The sequence below is a fragment of the Rhinatrema bivittatum genome, chromosome 14, assembly GCF_901001135.1.
Source record: "Rhinatrema bivittatum chromosome 14, aRhiBiv1.1, whole genome shotgun sequence".
Lineage (NCBI taxonomy): Eukaryota > Metazoa > Chordata > Amphibia > Gymnophiona > Rhinatrematidae > Rhinatrema > Rhinatrema bivittatum.
Window position 1 is genome coordinate 56889984 of NC_042628.1, and position 22057 is coordinate 56912040.

At 48.4% G+C, this 22057-nt stretch overlaps 1 protein-coding gene across 1 annotated transcript in view; it reads left to right on the forward strand.

Annotated features, from left to right (window-relative positions):
* The first annotated feature begins 3916 nt into the window (after positions 1 to 3916).
* Positions 3917 to 22057, forward strand: part of LOC115075872 (phospholipase A2 inhibitor subunit gamma B-like) — a 120747-nt gene continuing 102606 nt past the window's right edge. The window contains exon 1 of the mRNA XM_029576749.1: positions 3917 to 4055. Coding sequence (XP_029432609.1) covers positions 4004 to 4055 — 52 coding nt within the window. The 5' untranslated portion in view covers positions 3917 to 4003. The remainder of the gene's footprint in view (positions 4056 to 22057) is intronic.

Consider the following 22057-nt stretch of genomic DNA (forward strand, 5'->3'; position numbering starts at 1 on the left):
CAGTCAACAAGATCACTCATCCCAATCATGCTCTCACCCTTGACCCAACTATTAGGACTCACGATATTCTCCCTAACCCTCTTCAACGCTCAGTCCCTCACAAAGAAAACGCACATTCTTCACGATTACCTGCTCGACTCCAATACAGATGTATGCGCTATCACGGAAACCTGGTTAAAAAGCACCGACACCTCACTGATAAACCAGTTACCTATTCACCTTTATGACGTCTTCTCAATTACCAGTCCCCTGGTCCCCTGGTCCGACCATTCACTCATATCAGCTACCCTCACGACTCGAGGAAACCCCTCTCAATCACAACCTCACTCCACCATCCATCTCAGAAGAAAATGTCCCTCTGATATTCTCAGTGAACATCTTTCCAAGGAACTCCCCAATATGGACACCTCCAACCCCAACTCAGCCCTTCGATCCTGGCGCAATATCACAGAGTCTATAGCCAACAACTTTGCCCCAAAGAGACAAAAACCATCAATTGGACTCAAAAAGGAAGCAACCTTGGTACTCACCGGAACTTAAACGAATGAAGCAAGACCTCCGACACAAGGAAGGCTCTTGGCGGAAGTCCCCCCAACTCTACAACTTTGTCCGATTACAAACGTAACATGCATCTTTACAGGATTTCTCTTCTACAAGCAAAAAAAGACTATTACGCCAGCAGAATCCATGATATTCAGTACGACGCGAGGGCCCTCTTTTCCTATGTATCTCAACTCACTAAACCCTCTGCCCCTACCATTCCTGATGATCAGGCTCAAACCAAAGCCAATGATCTTGCACTCTTCTTTCAGGACAAATTGCTAACACGCTAGCACTTCTCCCTACTAACCCAACACCCCCAGCTCTAAACTTCACCACCACATGCTCCCCTAGAGCTACCCTATATTCCTTCGAGCCCACCACCCCTCTGGAGATAGAATCAACACTCAAGAAGCTGAAACCATCCAGCCACCCAATGGACCACATCCCAACGAAACTTCTGCTCCTTATCCCAGGCACTATCTCTAGATCTCTGGCCGACATCATTAACTGCTCCCTAGCCCAAGGAGTATACCCAGATGACCTTAAAACAGCATCTATTAAACCTCTCTTGAAGAAACCCAACCTGGACACTAATGGAGCTCTCCAAATTCCGTCCCATATCCATCCTCCCACTGCTAGCAAAGCTCACCGAGAAGGTGGTGAACACACAGCTTTCGGACTACCTGGGGGAACACAAAATCCTATACCCTTCCCAGTATGGCTTCCGCAAGTCTTCCAGTACCGAAACCCTCCTCATCTCGCTAACAGACCACATCCTCATGGGCCTAGATAAAGGGATTTCATTCCTGCTAGTTCTCTTAGACATCTCCGCGGCGTTTGACACCGTGAACCATAGCATCCTTCTCAATCGTCTCTCAGACATTGGATTATCTGGACACGCCTTCCAATGGTTCAGCTCTTTCCTCAACAATAGAAGCTCCAAGATCACTATCAATAATAAAGAATCTCCTAACTTCAAATCTACTCTAGGTGTCCCCCAAGGCTCCTCTCTATCCCCCACCCTCTTTAATATCTACATACTGCCTCTTTGCCAGCTCCTCACAAACCTTAACCTTATTCACTACTTATATGCTGACGACATTCAGATCCTGATCCCTATAAAAGAATCCCTTCCAAAAACGCTCTCCTTCTGGGAGAACTGCCTTAAGTCCATCAACCACTTACTCACCAGCCTGAACCTGGTCCTCAATGCAGCCAAAACAGAAATCCTTCTCATCTCCACCGACCATTCTACCAGCCATGATCAGACAACCTCTATTCCCCAGACCACTCAAGTAAGAGATCTAGGAGTCACCATCGATAACCATTTGAACCTAAAAAAATCAATCAACAATATTACGAAGGATTGTTTCTTCAAGCTCCAAGTTATGAAAAGACTCAAACCCCTCCTCCATCTCCAGGACTTCAGAACTGTCCTTCAGTCAACAATATTCTCCAAAACCGACTATTGTAACACTCTCCTCTTAGGACTCCCGATCTCTGCCACTAGACCACTACAGATGCTCCAGAACTCAACAGCCAGGATATTAACCAACACCAACCGGAGAACTCACATCACTCCTATACTTAGAAACCTACACTGGCTACCTATTAAATACAGAATTTTGCACAAAGCACTCACCATTATCCACAAATCTATACACAACCAACTACCTTTAGACCTTCAGTTCCCACTCAAACTATACACATCAGTAAAACCCATCAGAGCGGCACACAAAGGAACACTTCAAGTTCCCCCAACCAAATCCTCTCGTCTAACCTCCACGAAAGAACGGGCATTCTCCACAGCTGGCCCCATCATCTGGAACAACCTGCCGACTGAGCTAAGACTGGAACCCTGCCTGATTACCTTCCGAAAAAAAACTCAAGACTTGGTTTTCATCCAAGCCTTCCCTTAAGCCTAACATTGCAACAGTTCTTCATTTAGCCCAATAGACTAAATGACCGACCCAGCCACTGTATACTCATTCGTTCTCATTCTCCAGTTTTTCTGTCCTTTATTTCCTGGCTACTCTAGCCCCCAAGTTCATTCTCCCTGTTATTTGTATCTGCTCCTCGGCCTTCCTGTTATATGGTTTTGTTCAGTTAACCCCCAAGTTTGATGTAAACCGGCCTGATATGAAGCTTGTCATGAAGTTCGGTATAGAAAAATGGTAAATAAATAAATAAATAAGATGCAGTTCGTGCAGGTTACCCTCTCGTCTTACTGCCAGATTTAAGTGGTCTCTTAGAAAATGGCCCCCACAAATGGAACAGTGCTTATGGTGGTTTGGGATTTATGACTGTGCATAGGCTGCCTCTGACCCCCAGGAATGCCTCCATTCCATGGAAACTTTTTGTAAACGTCTACTTCTGCAGGGGAAAACACTGTTTTACCTGCTGAAATGCTTTTGAAAATCACCTGCTTCAAGTGCTTCTTTCAAGACGGTCAGTTATAATGGCTTTATTTTAAAGATGCAGATTTTGATTCTGATTCAGATCTTCCATGCGTTTATGTTATCCGTTTCTGCTCTGTGGGCCAGCGAGCTGAAAAGCTGCCTGGTCAACCTTGCCTGGATAGTCAGCAGAAGGTACCTGGGTGACTGGGTGAGGGTTTCACTGGATATTCCCTAGTAAAGAGGCCTGGGTTTCTGCTGCTGGATAGCGCTGCATATGAGGCTCATGGGCTAAAATTTAGTCCTGCTGCCCCCCTCCTCCGCTTCCAGAATGCCCCACCACCACCTCTATTTATCTGGTTACATTTTGGCTGGGAGAAATGATCAATTCTCGGTGTAGGTCTGGATAACTCGAATGGTTAGCTGGACGAAGCCATCTCACGTGAACCTCTGTATTTATGTTAAACTGTAAACCACCTATACAGCTTTTACCTGAAAAGATGGTATAGAAAAGTGAAGCTAATTGTAAGAATTAAATCCTATGTAAGACCTAGGCTTTAGGCCAAATATTACTTTACTGTAAGGAGGACACATACTGCTGTTAGAAGCATTTCTTTGTTATAGATGGGGAGCAGTATATATCTGTAAGGCCACCCTCACCCTAGTCTATAGTAATGTACATTTTTATGGCATCTCTCTGCTCTTTGTGTATTGTTGGCTCAGACAGAGGACATCTGATGCATGGATTTGAAGGCTGCAGGAAACATCTGGAGTTTTCTGCAGAGTGTTTTGGTAGTCCTGAGTTTCTCTTGCCAGGGTTTATTACTGCAGTAGGCGGCAGGCATTCACCCTATTAAGCTATCCTCTCTCCAGAGCCTGTCTTTCCCCTCCCTGCCCCCCTCTCACTTCCCTGCCCCCTTTCTGCATCAATTCTGCTTTCAGCCCTTCCCCCTCCCTCTTTCCTTCCTGCCCATAAATTGCGCAACCTATGCAGAAGGCACTCCCAGGATCAGAGTGAGCTCCCAGCCGCACACAGCACACAGCTCCATCCTCTGTCCAGCACCATGAGGGCTGTTCTCACTGGCCTCTGCCTCCTCTCTGCACTGGTTGCTCCAGGTGAGGCTTCCTCCTCATTCTTTGCTTTTCCATGCCTGAGATGATGCCTGTGCTTTTTCCAGTCTACTGCATCAGGCTGGGCTCCTGCACAGACTGACAGCATTGCAGTGTGAAAGGTGCAAAGGCTGCCTGCACACACTGACAGTGCTGCGGGTTTTGTACAGAGCGACCCACAGATTCTCTCTGCTCATCCTTTACCTGTTCTCCTTTCTCTCTTTCCTTTCCTGCCTATATTTCTTTCCTTCTTCCCTCTTACCTCTCTTGGACTTTCCCTGGCTCTCTCCCCTTCCCCTCCTTCCCACTGTGACAGTCTCTCTGCAGCTTCTTTTGTTGGTTTTCCATTTTTCAGAACAATTGTGGTTCAGTTATTGCAATCTGGATCTTACTCAAAGAAAGATTTTTTTTTCCCATTCCGTGCTTATTGGAAAAAATCTTTCTCGAATAAGGCCCATTTTTTATTTTCCACGGGTTTTTATGCGATGGATGCCATTTTACCTGAAATGTAATGCGTCTAGAGGGAATCAATCCAACCTAGCTCATCTGAGACACAGTACAGGTTTCTAATGATTTGGATTCTCTGTGACTGGAATGAAAGAGTTTCACCGATCCATCTTTAAGCATCTGTATCATATACAATATCTCTATTTATTTTCTTTCTGTAATAATAAAGACATCCCCAGGCATTTCTCACCCTTCTATCTCACGGTATCACACACTGCAGGGAATAAAAACCATCCCCAGCCGTTTCTATTCCTTCTATCTCATTATAACAGGCTGCAGGGAATAAAGATCATCCCCAGCCGTTTCTATCCCTTCTATCTCATTATCACAGGCTGCAGGGAATAAAGATCATCCCCGGGCATTTCTATCCCTTCTATCTCACTGTATCAGAGGCTGCAGGGAATAAAGACCATCCCCAGGTATTTCTCACCCTTCTATCTCACTGTATCATAGGCTGCAAGAATAAAGACCATCCCCATATCTTTCTATCCATCCTTTTATTGTATCTCATTCTGCCAGAAATAAAGACGGTCTCCAGGCATTTCTATCCCTTCTAGCTGACTGAATCACAAAATACAGGGAAAAAAGACCATCCTCAGGGATTTTTGTCTTTTTTATCTCCCTATATCACACCACTGGAAATAAGGAAAATACACAGACCATCCTGCCTGTCTCACTTTTTTTTTTGACATAACAATGACCTAGATTCATTGTATAGTAGTAACCAGACTGTACAATATACGTTCAGATTTCCCCAAAAGTGAGACAGCCAACAAAATAACCTAGCCTGCAGTTATCAATGATTACCTGTACTGGGGACATGTGCAAGCTTTCTCTATAACTGACTGGCCGAAATTCTGTGGGTGTGGTGAGCATATTGCTGAGAAGGGAAGAGATGAGGCTAGGAGCACTGGCTGTGTTCTAAATTGACAGAGAACATTGGCCACATGGCTGTCTCTATTTTCATGGCCCGGCCTCTGTTTTTGTGCCGTGTTGAAGGCTATAACGCTGGTGGTGAAAAGATGTGAATGAATTACTGTATAGACAGGTAAAAAAAAGCAAAATAATTAAATGAGAAAGTAAATGGTTTGATGATGCAGTTCATTTGACCTTGCTGTGATGCCCTCAGAGTGTGAGAAAGATGTCTTTTCTTGAACAGAAAAATGTTGTTTTTCTCAATCTTTATTTCCTAAGGTAGATCACAATTACATTTTGAAGACCTGTTCAATCCCTCCTTTGGATGTAATCCCATCTTAGAGACACTTAATTATGAATGAATTGCTCACTGGTTTTCTTCACAGATTTTCCAAATGTTATTTGAATAACAGCAATAGGCCTCCCTTGAAGAGATTTAACATTTTGTTGGAACATTTTTTTTTTAAGTTTCATAATAGTATAAATGAGAATAACATAAAATTAACCCATAGAGAGAGCAGCGTATCTGCACAAAGCAGAGCAGAGGAAACAGCACCCTGCCTCATCATGGCAATAGCTGTGATGCAATGCTCTCTTTCTGGTTTGCCACGGGCAGGGAGGGTTGCTGGTACGGATCCTCATCTGCCCAAGAGGGTGGGTACAGAGCAGGATTGGATAAGGAGAGTGATCCTCCAAGTGGTCACACTATTTGGTTTGCAGCTTGGATATATCCTTGAAAGCATGAGCCAGGAATAATGGAATGTGTGGGCGTGGAGCTGTAGCCTAGCGGATAGAGCAGTAGGGAAAACAGGGTTCAGACCTGACTTCTCTCACTCATTCTCTTTGTGACAATCAGGCAAGTCACTTTACCCTCCATCCTCTTAGATTGTGAGCCCTCTGGGGCAGGGAAATACCTATTTATTTATTTGTATTTATTTAAAAACATTTACATACCGCTATTTGGATAAAACCATCATACCAGTTCACAATTTTACAAATATAAAAATAAAAACAAACAAATAATGCCTCCAGTGATAATATCTCCACTCTTACTCTCTTAAAAATTTTAAAATAAAAAATTACCAAAAAAGAATAAAACCTACATACATTCAATTAATCATTCGTTTCATTATTTAATAACTCCTGTACTATATGTTGAATGTAACTCATGTTGATATCAGCTTGGAAAGATGAATAATTAAATTCAAATGCAGACCGGATGGTCTTTTTCTGCCATCATCTACGCTGTTATTCTTTTGTGGCTGATATTAGCACAGCAAGCTGATGTAAGTAACAGCCGAGCTCAACATCAAATGTAAAGGCACTATCAGGCTTGATATCTTAGATCCATTAAGCCCAAATATCAAGCCTACAAAAAGGCCTCAAATCTTTTAGCCGCTTCTGCTTATCATTCCTGCCTTACATACTGGGTTTTTGGCATTCCTGAAGAGGAACACTTTTCTAACCAGATTTATATAGTACATGGGGAGGACTATTTCCAATGAATCAAAATGATCCTACCTGTAGCAACCAATAAACTGTGTACCCAAGCTTTCTTACATTTAGAACCTGACAAGTCCTGCAAAACCATAGCAAGCTGTGCTAGTGAAGAGCCATCAGTAGCAAATAACCTATGCATACTCAGATTTCAGGACATTGAAACATTATTATTGGATTGGTACTGATCACAGCTGATCCATTTATTTGAAAAACCCATGTAGTCCAATGGTATTCACACCTAAATTAATCTCCCCAACCCCATCTGCAAAGAAATAAAGACCAAAAAGTTAGCTTGCAAGCTCTCCTTGCACAGTGGCAAAGAGAATCACAACACATCCAAGGTCAGGTCATGGAATATTTCACACCCCCACCAAGGCAGTCTAGGATTATTGATTTATTAATTGTATATACCGCCACATCGACTCGTACTCCGAGTTGTGTACAGAACATAAATGCAACTAACCAATACAGGACAAATAATATTGGTTAGTTGCATTTTAGAGGTGAGTGTTTCATGTTATTGTCATTGTAATATTTATATGTTTTTGCTTATGATACTGTAAGTTCTTCTATCCTCTTAATACATCATACCTGCCTAAAAGAGCCACAAATGCACTCTATATACACAAGAGTATCCATACTTCAAATGCGCAACAATTGAATATGAACTTACTTAGCATAGTGCCCAAAAACTGTGCCAGGATTCAGGACACGTATAAGCCTGTTTTTTTACATATTGTCTATTTATAAATTATTTGCTTGATATTGTAACACAACTTCTATTATGATGTGAGTAGACTGCTTCTGTCGCAGATTGTCTCCTCATTGTCATTGTGCTGTTATGCTAAATGGTATTTTGGATTGCGACTGCATAGTTGGTCACATATCTCTATAGGCAGAATTTGCTTTCTTGTCATTTCAATGCTTTATAAAACATAGTAATCCGGGCCGACTCACCTCGTGTGGGGAGGGCCCCCCCCCTTAACATGGCGTCCGCCGAAGGGGAGGGCCCCCCCCCCCAATCCCGAGGCGCGGGTTGTTCGCGCGGCGGCGTGCGATCCTGCCTCCGGTGCAGGGAGGGGCGGCTGGCGGCGCGTCGGTGGCGCGGTGACATCGGCCCTTGGGGTGGGCGGGGGCGGCGCGAGTGGTGATGGCGCCGGCACGTCATCGGCGCGATGACGTCGGCCCGCGGTCTCTCGCGAGACCCGGGGCCTTTAAGATGCCGGCGCGTGCCCTCAATCCTTTTTCCTGGCCAGCGCTCGCCGGTTCAGGCCTCGCTCGGAGCATCTGGGGCAGCATCTGCAGAGCCCGAACACGTGGAGCACGCCATCGGACCGCGAATCGGGCGGAGGGACGTCCGGGAGAGCCGAGGAGGGGGCAGGCAGCACCGCGGACGCACTAGGAGGACACGAGGACCAGGGCAAAAGATTTAAAGGCAGCCAGTTTCTCCTGCTGCATCCGGCGTGGGGATAAACAGCGACCCCGGGACTCGGCTGGTGGCCACGCGGGCAGCCTCGAGTCAGATCCGAGGAAGGCAAAGAGGAGGAGGAGACAAGGGGCAAGAGAGGATTTTAAGGAGCAGGCACCCGTAGAGGGATCCAGGACAGCTGAGCCGCAGGGGAAACACGTGGCAGTGCACAGACGCCGGAAGGGCAGAGCAGCTCAGCAAGCTGAAGCAGCGATCCAGACCTTGATTCAAAGAGGCAGGCAGGCAGGCGGTGGCCACATGGGCAGCCCGGGCAGGGCGGAGGAAGGACAGAGCAGCGCAGCGAACGGAAGCATCGGCTGGAAGGACCAGGTGGGAGCTGGACAGCCGAGGAGCTGGGAACCACGTGCCTGTGCACCGATTTCAGCCCTGCAAAGAATTTTAAAGCGACTCACTTCCGAAGACAAAAAGAGCTGGAGCCGAGCACAGGAGCGACGCAAGGGTACCTGCCAGCGCTCCTCCCGTTAGAAGCGGCAAAACCGTGAGTAAAACAATAATAAACAATTAAATAAAGAACAGAAAAAAGAGTTTTGTATTGATCGTGAGCATGCCAGGTAAAGGAGCACAGAGAGCCCGGGGAGCAGCAAGGCAGCAGAAAGGCCGGGGAGGAGCGCAGCAGCCGAGGGGCGCAGAGCCACGGAACGCACCGGCGGATCCTGCCCCTAGCAAAGGGGAAGGAGGGCGTGAAGCCGGGGGGAGGCGAAGACCGCAGGCCAGGAACCAGGGCGAGCCAGGATTGGCTGGAAAGGTGAAGAAGGTTCAGGCGAGGAAGAACGAAGGCCGGCGACAGCAGGCGAAAACAGCCACGGCGGAACAAAGCGGCCCCCATTGGTCACAAGGCGGGCAGCCGGGGCAAGGCGGCCCACCACAGTGGGGATGGCCCATCTGGCCGGCGATGGGAGTAGGAGCCATGCAGCCCTCGGGAGCGCCCGGACAATCGCCAGAGTCGTCGACATACGGTGGGATGGGAGGAACTCAGCACAATGCTCAGACCTGGATGGCCTCAATGGGTAATCCTTATCAGCATCACATGTATCCCCCATGGTGGCAGGTACCTCCGCCATGGTACAACCCGGCGACTGGGGGAACGACGGCCCCACAGGACGGGGTCACTGGAGCCCAAAAGGCATTGGAGCCCATCCAAGGGCGAGAGAGGAAGACCAAGTCGGGTCACCAACCCAAGAAACGGACCGCGGCGAACGGTGTGCCGGCAGAGGACAAGGAGCTGAGAGCGAGAGGGGCGATGAGAGCTCGGTGGAGGATGGCGAGACACGAGCACCGGACGGTGCAGCGGACTTGGCGGTCGGGAACAAAGTAGTGGAGGACGGGACAAGGATGCAGAGTCGAAAAGAAAGGGTAATAAGAGAATGAGGAAGGACAGTGAATCTTCCACTGACTCCTCAGAGGAGGAATCTGACGGGAGCGAGGGGGAAAGAGGGCCCTTGGGGACGGTCGGGCGCGCAGCGGCGGGAGCGACAGCTGTCATGGCCCTGCCACCTTTAGCGGAGTTGTGGGAAAGTGTTCCGAGGGCGTTGCGCAGTAAAATAAGGAAAAGGGAATATATAGATATATTCTCCATATTGGAGGGCAGGAAAGGCGCAGCGGAGAGGAAAAAGAGGGGAAAGAAGGAGGAGAAGAAAGGGGGGGAAGTGAAGGTGGCAAAGAACATAATAAATTGGGCCAGAGCCTTTTTGAGGATGATCAGTGTCACGGAAGGGAGGACCCGTCGCAGTATGCGCCCATGCTTAGCTACGCAGATGCCATACTCGAGGGTTACAAGGAGTATCAGGGCTGGTGCTGGTTAAATTATGATGAGCATTTCAGGGATAAAATGGAAGACAACAGGAGTATGTCCTGGGGAACACAAGACGTCGGTTTATGGCTGCGTCAGATGACCAGCAAGGCCCTTGATACAAGTGGAGCACATGGGACCGGAAAGGTGGGCTACGGGACACCTACGCCGGGGAGTAGTTCCTGGGGAGAGAGCGGGAATAGCAAAGTGTGTTGGAGATTCAATAAGGCAGGGTGCACCTTCCACGAATGCAAATTTAAGCACGTGTGTTCCATGTGTGCCGGACCACACCCGGCAAGTAAGTGTATCAAAAAAGGGCAAGGGCTGGCAGGAAATCTCGGAGGAGGAGGAAAGCAATAGTGTTTTCGGCAAGGCACCTTCGCCGATACAATTGGCGACCATGGCGGAATGGCTGGCAGGATACCCTAGAAGTTTGGACGCTGCCAGGCTTAGGGAGGGTTTTTAGAGATGGTTTTAGAATACCGTTTAATGGAAAAATTAGGAGCACAAGTTTAGGTAATGCAGTCTCCGTAGTGAGACACGCGGGCATAGTACAACAGAAGGTACTTAAGGAAATCGAATTGGGCAGGATGGCGGGCCCATTCGCGGACCCCCCCTTCCAGGATATGATGATATCACCCTTGGCAGTAGTGCCCAAGAAAGAGCGAGGGGAATTCAGACTTATTCAGAACCTGTCCTATCCCCCAGGTGATTCGGTTAATGATCACGTGCCGGAGGACGCTTGCAGGGTACAATATGCCTCCTTCGATGAGGCGATCGCTTTGGTAAGGCAATGCGGCCAAGGGGCTTTACTGGCCAAGGCAGACATAAAATCCGCATTCAGACTGCTGCCCGTCCACCCCGACAGCTTCCCGCTACTAGGTTTCCACTTCAAAGGAAGTTACTATTTCGACAAATGTATGCCGATGGGGTGTTCTATCTCTTGTGCTTGTTTCGAGATGTTCAGTACATTCTTGCATTGGGCATTGCAGGCAAGGGCGGGGAATGGCAACGTGGTTCATTACCTGGACGACTTCCTGTTTGTGGGACCGGCCAATACGAACACCTGTGCACAGCTGTTAGTAGAATTTCAGGAAATGGCCCGAGAGTTCGGGATTCCATTGGCACAGGAAAAGACGGAAGGCCCCACTACCACCCTGTCCTTTTTAGGCATAGAGATAGACACCCAGACAATGACATCAAGATTACCGGTAGAGAAGGTGTGTAAGCTACGGGACTTGCTTCGGCAGACATTGGCATCAAGGAAGGTCACTTTAACCGCGATGCAATCCTTAATAGGAAGTCTGAATTTCGCCACCCGGGTAATACCCATGGGAAGGGCTTTCTTGAGGCGACTGTCAGATGCGACGAAAGGGGTGAAGCGCCCGCACCACCACATCAGAGTAGCGAGACCGATAAGGGCCGAAATTGTAATGTGGTTGCAATTCTTGGAAAATTTCAACGGTATAGCAATGTGGCAGGAGGAGGTAATGTCCAACAGAGATTTAGATATTTACACGGACGCGTCGGGTGGTTGGGGATTCGGGGCGTATTGCCAGGGCGCTTGGTGCGCGGCGCCTTGGCCGCAGGCATGGCGGGACGATGGCTTGGTAAAGAACATAACGTTCCTGGAACTCTTTCCCATATTGGTAGCGATTACGGTATGGGCCCACAAGTTCCACAACAAAAGGATAGTCTTTTGGTGTGACAACGCGGCAGTTGTGACGGTGTTGAACAAACAGGCGGCCCACTGTCCCCGGGTGGCTGGGTTGTTAAGGGAAGTGGTCCTGCAGAGCTTGCGATTAAACATGACGCTATGGGCGAAACATGTACCGGGTGCCCGGAATCAGGTGGCGGATGCGCTCTCAAGGGCTAAGTGGGATCTCTTTCGCCAACAGGTGCCGGAGGCAGAGGCGGAGGGAGTCCCAATACCGGCCCGTCTATGGCAAATTGGAACAAGGTCGAGCAGGGATTGTTGAAGGCGTCGGTTGCCCCGGCGACCTGGAAAGCATACTGCCGGGGTTATGATAAGGTTCAGGATTTTCTGTTAGGGCAGGGCAGCGCGACAGGGGTGGTAGAGGCCAATCAGATAGTTCGCTTTATATCCCAGTCAAAGGAGGCAGGCCGGTCCAGAGGAGCCACGATCAACCATTTGGCCGGCTTTGCCTTCTTCACCAAGGTGCAGGGTCGGGGCAATCCGTTCAGCTTCTTCATAGTCAAGAAGTTGCTAGCAGGGTGGGCGAGGGAGGTAGCATGGGAAGGTGATAAAAGACGACCCATCACGCATGAGCTACTGGTCAGATTGTGGCACGCAGTACAGCAAGTATGCACCGAGCCATTTGAGGTGGCGTTGTTCAGGGCAGCGTTCTGTACGGCATTTTTTGCTGCGTTAAGGGTTAGCAAGTTGGTGGCCCCATCCAAAAACGATAAGGGTAATAACGGGTTATTGTACGGCAACGTACAAGCTCAGGATCGTCTCATTAGACTCAGAGTACACAAATCAAAGACGGACCAGAAGGCAAAAGGGGCGGAGATTATATTGACAACAGGGGAAGGACTGGAAAATTTCTGGGTGCCAGGATGCGCAGGCACCTAAAATTTGTCACCTGGTATCGATGCCTGAGAGAAGAGCTGACGAGGATCTACTGCTGCAATTGCTACCATCAGCTGGAAAGCACTAGGCCCATGTGGACAGAAGAGAAGTCAGATAAAACCAAGTTAAATAAGCAAAATATAATAAAGCAAAATAATCCAGTTTGGTACCTAACTGTCATGATTAAACTTGGTTTTTCCTGCTAAAAATGTGGACTGATGAGACCCAATGGTTTAAGCCTAGGGAAGGTAAACTGCACCGCCATCCCAATATTTTCAAGTTATGAGCTGGTGCCATGAATAATACCATATATTTTAAATTTTATTTTTTGCTGGTCCAATAAATGGTACCAGAACCTACAAAAATCCAAGAGAGAGAGAGAGAAATAATGGGAAGACAGAGAGGGGAAAAAAGAAAGTGATAGAGAGAAACAGAGAGAGAAAATAAAAGACTTCTCACTAAACAATGATGAAAGAAAACACTTGTCTAATCCTGGGGGAAACAGGGCAAACAGCAGCTAGAGAGGCAAAATATCCTGCCACCAGTCCAGTAGGTGACAATAAGGTTGTTAGAAGCGGTACTGCACAGTCTTAGAAAATTATATAGTGAACACAAAGAGTTGGTGAAACAATTTCTGTTCTTTATTTTACGAACTTGCAAGTACGGGTGTCATAAGCAGGCATGCCCACAAAGCAATAATATGGGCAACCAGGACCACACTCACTCGCATCCACCCTGAACATGGAAAAACTACAAGACATTATGTTGGGTAAAACAAGGCCGCAGCTTTATTAATAAATGGTCCGAGCCTCAAAATATACAAACAAATATTGCTCTCGGATTTCAGTCGTTTTACTCCCCCCCAATCTAGCCGCCACTTTCCGGCAGGATAGCCTTTACCAGCCACTCGGCTCGAAGATTTGGCACCACACTCCAAGTTCCGGCTCCCGCTGCCCTCCTGCAAGGAGCCAACCTGAGTGGACCCCCGCCTCCAACCTGCAAGGGGTCTGGCCCAGTGGTTCCCGCCTCCTTCCAGCAAGGGACCACTCCCTGACAACAGCCCCAGTTGTCAACCATCACATGCATATTGCTGAAATCCTTTTAACATAAACCATAACTTTAAACTCTGCTGGTTAGGACCAAGTGCCATAGACACAGGCATCCTATGTCCTGTGAGCCCCAAAGATGCGGCCCCGCTTACTTCGGAAATAATGCCTCCAGAACCTCCTGAATAGAATTTAGAAACAGGTCCGTGCCTAAGAAAGAGAGGTGAACTCCGTCAGAGCCAAATAAGCCTGTGACCTTACCCCAGGACCACTCATGGCGAATATGACGCCCCCCCCCCCAAGCGTGCCAACCAAGATCCAATTTGTTGGTTCGCTTTGGACCTGCTTCGTCGCCACCTAATGTTTTCCCATTCAGCAGGTCTGACGATTATGTCCAACCAACACAAGATAGTAGTAGGCAATAATATTGAAACCGTCATCAAGTCCTTTCGGACTATGCTGATAAATTGCCTACCAACCATCCGTCCCCAGTCGTTTCCCCCCAAATGGATCACCAAAACTCAAGGTGCGCTGAGACGTGCACATTCCTTCTTCACATACGGAATCAGCTCGTCCCAAAGCATGCCTCGCCGCCCCAACCAGTGCACCCGCACCCCTCTGCTCTGCAAATCCAAATGGGGACCGTAAGGTCAACCACGTGCATGCTTGTGTGCCCAATGAATATAAGAATGTCCGATGATCCACACCGACATATCAGCAGGCACCGCACCTAAAAGAAACAAAGATTAGTCACCATTCATTCACGCCCAGCTTCAGGGCGGATATAACTCCGGTACGCGTTTGACCTCCATCGACCAATTCTCTGTATCACTCCCTCTGACAATCCTGTGCCAGCTGCCGATGTTGCTGCCCCAATTCGAAAAGAATGCGTACCAAAACGCCGCCCATCCAGTCCCACCCTGACCAAAACTCGACGAAGTACCATCTCGAACTGGTACTTAGTCAGTGGACGAAGATTCTCATGTACCAAAAACTAAGATGCCCCTCCCGGTCGCAACTGACAATAATTCACAGCATTTGCAACTGGGCAGGTTACCAATCCCGGCACCGCAGCCACCACCACTGACAATCCTCGTCCCTTCTGGTCCGTCTTAGATCGTGGTATACAAATCACCACCGATCTATTTGTCACAATGACATTCCGCGCCAAAAGGCCTGGGTAATCCTTGCTGCCGGCCGCTCGGGCCACTAATTCGCTTACTCTGAATGCACCAAAAAAAGCGAAAACAAAAGCAAGACGAAATAACAACGTTTCGTAATCGGACGAACAAACCGACGACAAAGCTCCCCATAATCGAATCAAAATATCATGCGTGATTGGCAAACGATTATCCAACCTTTGCCCCACTTCTCTATACCAACCTGCTAATAACCGGCGCACTATAAAACGCCCTGACGGAAAGCCCCAACCATGCGCCCTCATAAAAAAGGAAAATCCCGCCAATTGCCGGCCCACCATCGCCCTCGAATAACCATTTAATCTAGCTTGTTCAATAAAACGCACCAGAGCAACATCAGAAATTGGACCACCCCGCCATCCCAATGAAGACAAAAATGCGGTCACTCTTCGAGCCCCCCCCCCCACATAACCTGTCCATGTAGACGTTGCTAATGAAGCTCGCAGCATATTCCAGGCTTCTGGGCACCAAATTTCCAAAGGGAAGATGGCACTGGCGTTCCACAGAGTTCCGCCTCTGGAGCCAATTCTCGAAATACTTCCCACTTGAAACGAGAAAGAGAGTCGGCCACACCGTTAGAAACCCCCGGCACATGTCGAGCCCATATTGTTACATTCAAGGACATACAACATAAGATCAAATGTCGCAGCATCTCTGAAACTCTGCAGCATTTCGCCGATCTTTTATTGATGACCTCTACTACTCCCATATTATCACACCAAAACACGACTCTCTTTCCTCGTAACCGCGCACCCCAAATGTGTACCGCTACCACAATCGGAAATAACTCCAAAAACGTAATATTTTTGGTAACCCCCGATTCTACCCATGCAACCGGCCATCTATCCGCACACCAGGATCCTTGGAAATAAGCTCCAAATCCTATAGAACCTGCTGCGTCAGTGAACAACTCCAAATCATGATTAGACGACGGATCGGATTGCCAAAACTCCACACCATTAAAACCAACTAAGAATTTATCCCAAATTCGCAAATCCTCTCGCATCAATTTGGAAACCCGAACACGATGATGACGCTTTCTAATGCCGGTCATGGCATGCGACAGTCTTCTCAGGAATACCCGACCCATAGGAATTACCCTACAGGCAAAATTAAGACTGCCCACTAAAGATTGCAATTCCCGCAAGGTCAACTTACACCTACCCAATGCCTCCCGCACCAAATTCCGCAGACGCCCTACTTTGTCCTCTGGCAAACATGATACCATCTCCACCGAGTCCAACTCAATTCCTAGAAATATCAATTTCGTGCTTGGTCCTTCTGTCTTACCTGCCGAAAGGGGAATACCAAATTCCCTCGCAACCTCTTGAAAAAACCCCAACAATTTCTCGCACTCCCCCGATTCGGCCCCACCGACAAACAGGAAGTCATCCAGATAATGCACCAGATTAGCCGACTTTGCTCTTATCTGTACCACCCAATGCACAAATGAACTAAACGCTTCAAAATAAGCGCATGCTATAGAACAACCCATAGGCAAGCACTTATCGAAGTAAAACTCCTGCTGAAAACGGAATCCAAGCAAATGGAAACTTTCCGTATGTATCGGTAACAAGCGAAAAAGCCGCCTCAATATCCGCTTTAGCCATCAATGCTTTCGGACCACAGCTCCTCACTACCCGAACTGCCGAATCAAAAGAGGCGTAGCGAACCGTACACTGCTCTCTAGGAATCCCGTCGTTCACAGACTTACCCTCGGGAAAGGACAAATTATGGATCAGCCTAAATTTGCCTGCCTCTCGCTTAGGAATAACCGCCAACGGTGATAATACCAAATTCTTTAAAGGAGCTGTTGGGAACGGACCCGCAATCCTACCCAAGGCAATCTCCTCCCGCAATTTATTCTGAACCACTCCCCCTAATCGCTGCACCAATGGGCAATTATTGCCCCCCCCCCCCCCCCCCCCCCCAAAAAAAAGGGATACGGAAACCTCTTGTAAAACCTTGAATTAGCAGATCTGCCATCCTTTTGTTCGGATAAATTCTTAACCAGGGCAGCATGGCAGCAATCCTAACCAGTGTCGACGCCAATTCACACCCCTGATTTACCCACTCCTTTTGTGATCTGAGTCGAGGGGGGACCCTCGCCTTGCCGTTTGAGGCATCGCATGGCGGGGTGGGCTGCTCCGCAATTGGAACAGGCATGACGGAATTTGCAATCAGGAAAGTTGCAATTGGAGCGATTAAATCGCCAGCAAATGTCGCTACGCCCTGCACCTCCTTTCCCTGTCCCCCCACTCGGGAAGTCTTTCTGAAAGGACCGCCCCACGCCTACTCCAGAAACCAAGCCCTGTCCCAACCCTCCACCCGACACCTTGGAGGCCATCTGGGTTAACCATAGCCCCACATCCTGAGTGCCCCACGACATAAATTTATTCTCCTCCATCCTGTCGTGGAACCGCTCGTCATAGTTCAACAATGACCACCCATCATAAGTTTTACTTGCTGCTAAAATGGAATCTGCTTAAGCTAACAAAGACCCATACTGTGATGGATCCTTTTTTCCTACTACACTGGCTAACCGCAGGAATGCTCTCATCCAATTATGAATATTTCGTGCGACTTTCTGTTGCGCACCCGGAAAACGTTCACTCTTCCCTCGCTTCTTCTTCTCCTTACGCCTCCCACGCCTACCTTCTAACAGCTGAAAAATATCTATAAACTGCCTCCGCCAAATACGCTTACGTATGGACTTTGGCACCTCTTCCCACAATTCCGTCAGAGCCACCAAGGCCGGGGCTCCACGCACTGTAGTACCCCCCACCACTCCGCCTTTCCCCGACGCCCCTTCCTCAGATGTGCTAGAGGACGAGGAAGAGGAAGAAGAGGACGAATCTGAAGAGCTAGATCTCTCCCTTTTCCGTTTCTTTTTAGCCTTTCCCGACCTTGATGACTCCCCTTTTCCACTACTCCTCCTTTCCTCATCCTTGCTCTTCTGTACTTTGAACACATCCCCTGCACCATCCCTATTATCCCCTCTATCCCCACTGGAACCTGTACCCTTTTGCTTCTGAACATCACCCCGATCAAGCCGTGGAAAAATTACCAACTCACCTGTCGGGTCAGCCTCCACCGCCATTGCTCCAGCCACAGTTACCCTCTCACGCTGACCAGTTCGAACTTCCACAGGTGCCACACTCCGCCATGCCTCTTGCCGCGAAGGACCCGGCATAGCTCCATCATCCTCTACACACACCGCAGCAGAGGAGGGAAAAAGCCCCAAACCGGACACCGCGTCCCACTCTCCTTCAAACCCAGGTCCCTCCGTCTCCCCTTGTCTCCCCCACTGAAACTCCTCCAGACGTCGTTCCCTAATTCTTTCCCCCCCTCCCAACCATGACAAATCACCAATAGGTAAATTGTTATATCCACGCTGCACAGCACCCCTAGACCGGGTCCTAAAACTCTCCTGCCCCACTCTGCCCCTAACCAACCCCGCGCCCTCCTCACGTCCCCGGCTAGCACCCATCCATCCCAACTCCCCCGTAAAACCTTCATCCTGCACCTGAAGCAGATGCCTGTAATTCATCCCAGCCCCACTAACTGGTACCCGCCCCCTCCTAGTCACACCGACCCCCCGAGTTCCCCTCGAAACTCCTCCTTCCATACCTCCCAGGGACACACCCCTGCCCCTCCTCCCCCGAGAAGGAACCCTGCACAACAAACCTCCCTGCCTGTCTTCGTTCCTCCTGTCTTCTCCTCCAATGTTTACCAACTCAGAGCCCCCCCCTTCACCAACTTCCACGACAGTATAAGCTTTCCGTGCAACAGCTCCAGACCCGTGCCGCGCAACCCCCCAACCTGCCTCTGAAATCGGCCTCACCTCCCTTTCAGCTCCCGCTACTCCTCTCCGCAGTCCACCCCGCCCTTTTCCCCGAGGCCTAATAACTCTTACGGACTGCCCCCTGTCCGCCCTCACCAAATCCATAGCGGCCTCCATGAACGGCACTTCAGCGATCCCTCTGCTAGTGTCTGGAATCACTCTGCCGGCACCCTCCTCCTCGTCACCGCCTAACCCACCCCGATCAATACAAACAGCTCCGCTCACCCATTCAGAGCCCGCCTCCCAGTCTGACTCCGCCGCCGCACTTTCACCCGGCACCCACGCTGCCTCCTCGGAGTCCAACGTCGCCGCCATTTCACCGCCGCGCTCGACCTCCGCCTGCTCGTGCGACCTGGCCATCCAAACTGGAAGATTCTGTACTCGTACCCCCGAACTTCAGGAATTAAACCAGTAAGCAAATTTCTCTGACTTGCCTCGCCGCCGTGCAACTACCGACTGCTTTGCTGCTTCATCCCCCGCCTACTTCTAGTTCAAAATTTTTCAACCTATCACCCCCCTCCTTCTCAACTCCCCGTTACTAACCCACCAATCCCTAACCGCCACGATATTCCCTCAGGCGCAACACTACACCTCCCCCCCCCCTCCTAGACTGCCTCGCTGAACAGCCTTCTCTAACTTCCCGCGCTCGCTACCCCTCCTCCCCCCCCCTCTGCCGTTGACCGAGACCAGCTCCTCGAGCGGGCCTGGGCCCATATTATATTGACCTCGCGGACACTAGGTCCACTTAGTCCGCCAAAACAACTTACTGTTGTACATTCTATTGTACATTCGCCTATCCTTTTACTCCTCCCCATCTCAGGATACTCAGCCTATCCAATGCCTTCATTTCAGTGTTACCCCTTTCTCAGGCATTTTCTCATGTATCTCAAACTTTGTTTTTCTTTATTTTGCTTAACCAACGTATTTTAATGCCATGTTTCAACTTTCAAAGTTAACTTATTGTTTTCATATTTGCCTACATGCTGTTCTTAAATGGCTATTTTTTTTTGTTAGTTTTAATGCTATGAGAAAGTCTTATTTCTCTTGTTAGTTTCTAATGCTATGAGAAAGTCTTTGTTAAAATCAGTTACAGAAAGGAATGTGGGAGCTTCATCCTTCCACATTCCTTTCCTATATGTGTCAGCCTTAGCACAAAGTATTATGCTGTGCAGATTGTGTTTCTCAGCAAGAAGGGGGAAGAAGGGGGGGGGGAAGAGAAGGGGGGGGCTGGTTAGGGTTTAGCAACTCGGCCTGCTACAGCTAGAAATTTCTAAACATCTTTAAGGAATATAATTCTACTTCTATATTGTATTTACCATCTGTAATAGCAATACTAGTGAGCCCTAGCTCACAATTTCTCCCTCTTTCTTTATCAACTTGTTGCTATTACATTCACAGTTTTTCGAAAGTTGCTTCTAAGGTCTCAAGCATTTGCTGAGCCTTCTGTATTTCTAATTCCTCAGTGTTATCTAGCAATCGCATTGCCTCAACATATGGAGGAGGTCCTAGGGGCATTTTCTTAGTAATTGCGGTTTCTATTAATCTTTGCACCAATTCTCGCACACATGGGATAATGCAACATCCTAATGCCACTAAAACTCCTATAACTACTATGAAGGAGGTGAATACTGACACAAATAAGTTTTTCCATTTTCCAAACCATGCTTCCAACCAATGCATGAATGATGTATCAACCCCAGAGTTTTCTGCCAGTTCATCTGCTAGGGTAGTGAGACCCTGTAAAGCTCGTATAATTGTGCCATCTGGGCCAGTGTTATTGGGTATATAAGTGCAGCATTCTCCTCCTAACATTACACATACTCCACCTTTTTCAGCTAACATCATATCTAAAGCCATCCTATTTTCCCAGGCCATCCTACTAGTGGCATCTAATTGTTCTGCAATTCCTTTTATTGCCTCCTGTGTGCAATTAATAAATCTCTGTTTATTATAATATATATATATAATTAATCCAAACTACATTTTTATTGATTGTGGCCCACCAGAAGAGGGCGGACTCAAACCCTGCTGCTATTTGATTCTGGGCTTTGAATTCATCGGGGACTCCTCTTGGCACTCCTATTGAGTCTAAATATACCCTTTCATCAAAGGATGTCCCTAAACTACCCCTTTTTATTCTTTTGTACTCTTTATTTTCTTTTTTTTTAAATGCCAGGGTAAATGGAATTGCCAATTGTACTACTGCACAAGTGTCAGACCAATTAGTGGGCAGTGTAGGTCGTATCACTCTTCCTCCGCAGTACCACCATAAGTCTGCTCTAGCTACTCACAAATTCGAGTAGTTTCTGACCTCCACCAGTCCTGTCACATTCCATGTTGCAGTACAGGTAACCAATTTTTCCACTTGTTGATTGAATCCTAACCCCCGCCGTGAGAGGCAGGCAGTGTGGTTCCAAGTACTTGGGGAGAATACTGGAGGTACCTGCTGCTCTTTATGTGGCTTCAGGACTGGGAATTGTAGAGCCAGAGACTTACAGGTGGCGTTGTTCCAAGCCATTTCATCTTGATATAATGCCAGGATGCATTTCAGTCCTTCTGGGTTGTTGTTCCAACCAAAAGGAAATGGCACTATCTGTGCTATAAGTTTCCCAGAAGCTCTTGTTCAGGGATTTCACAGTGTATTTTATCCATTCTACCCAGGCATTTACTTCCCCATATCCTGTTTCTACTTCAGTGGTCTGGCTTAGGTCCTTTATAGTTATTACTTTCACTACCTTGGGATCATTTAATGGGTGTCTAAATGGTTGAATCCCAGGCATTATTGTGGGTCTAGTATCAAAGTTTGGGGTTTCTGTTGCAGTTGGGTACTGCAGGCAGGGTAGTGGACCCTTGGGCCGGCCCACCTAGGATGACAGGGTAGGCCGGGAGGCGGAGCCACAGGCTGGCGGTGTTCACCCGGGAACCAGGAACCCCCCAGGAGGAGCCCGTAGGGTCCTGGAACCTTGGGACTTGGGGTATATGCTCAAAGTCCAATAGGAGGTAAGCCTGGGCTGGGAGTGTAGTATGGAAAGTCCAGAGTGAAAGATAGTCCGTGGACCGGCAGTACAGGTCGAGGGCCAGCTGATGACAGGGCAGCGGGCGGCAGCGATACCTGTAGCAAACCGG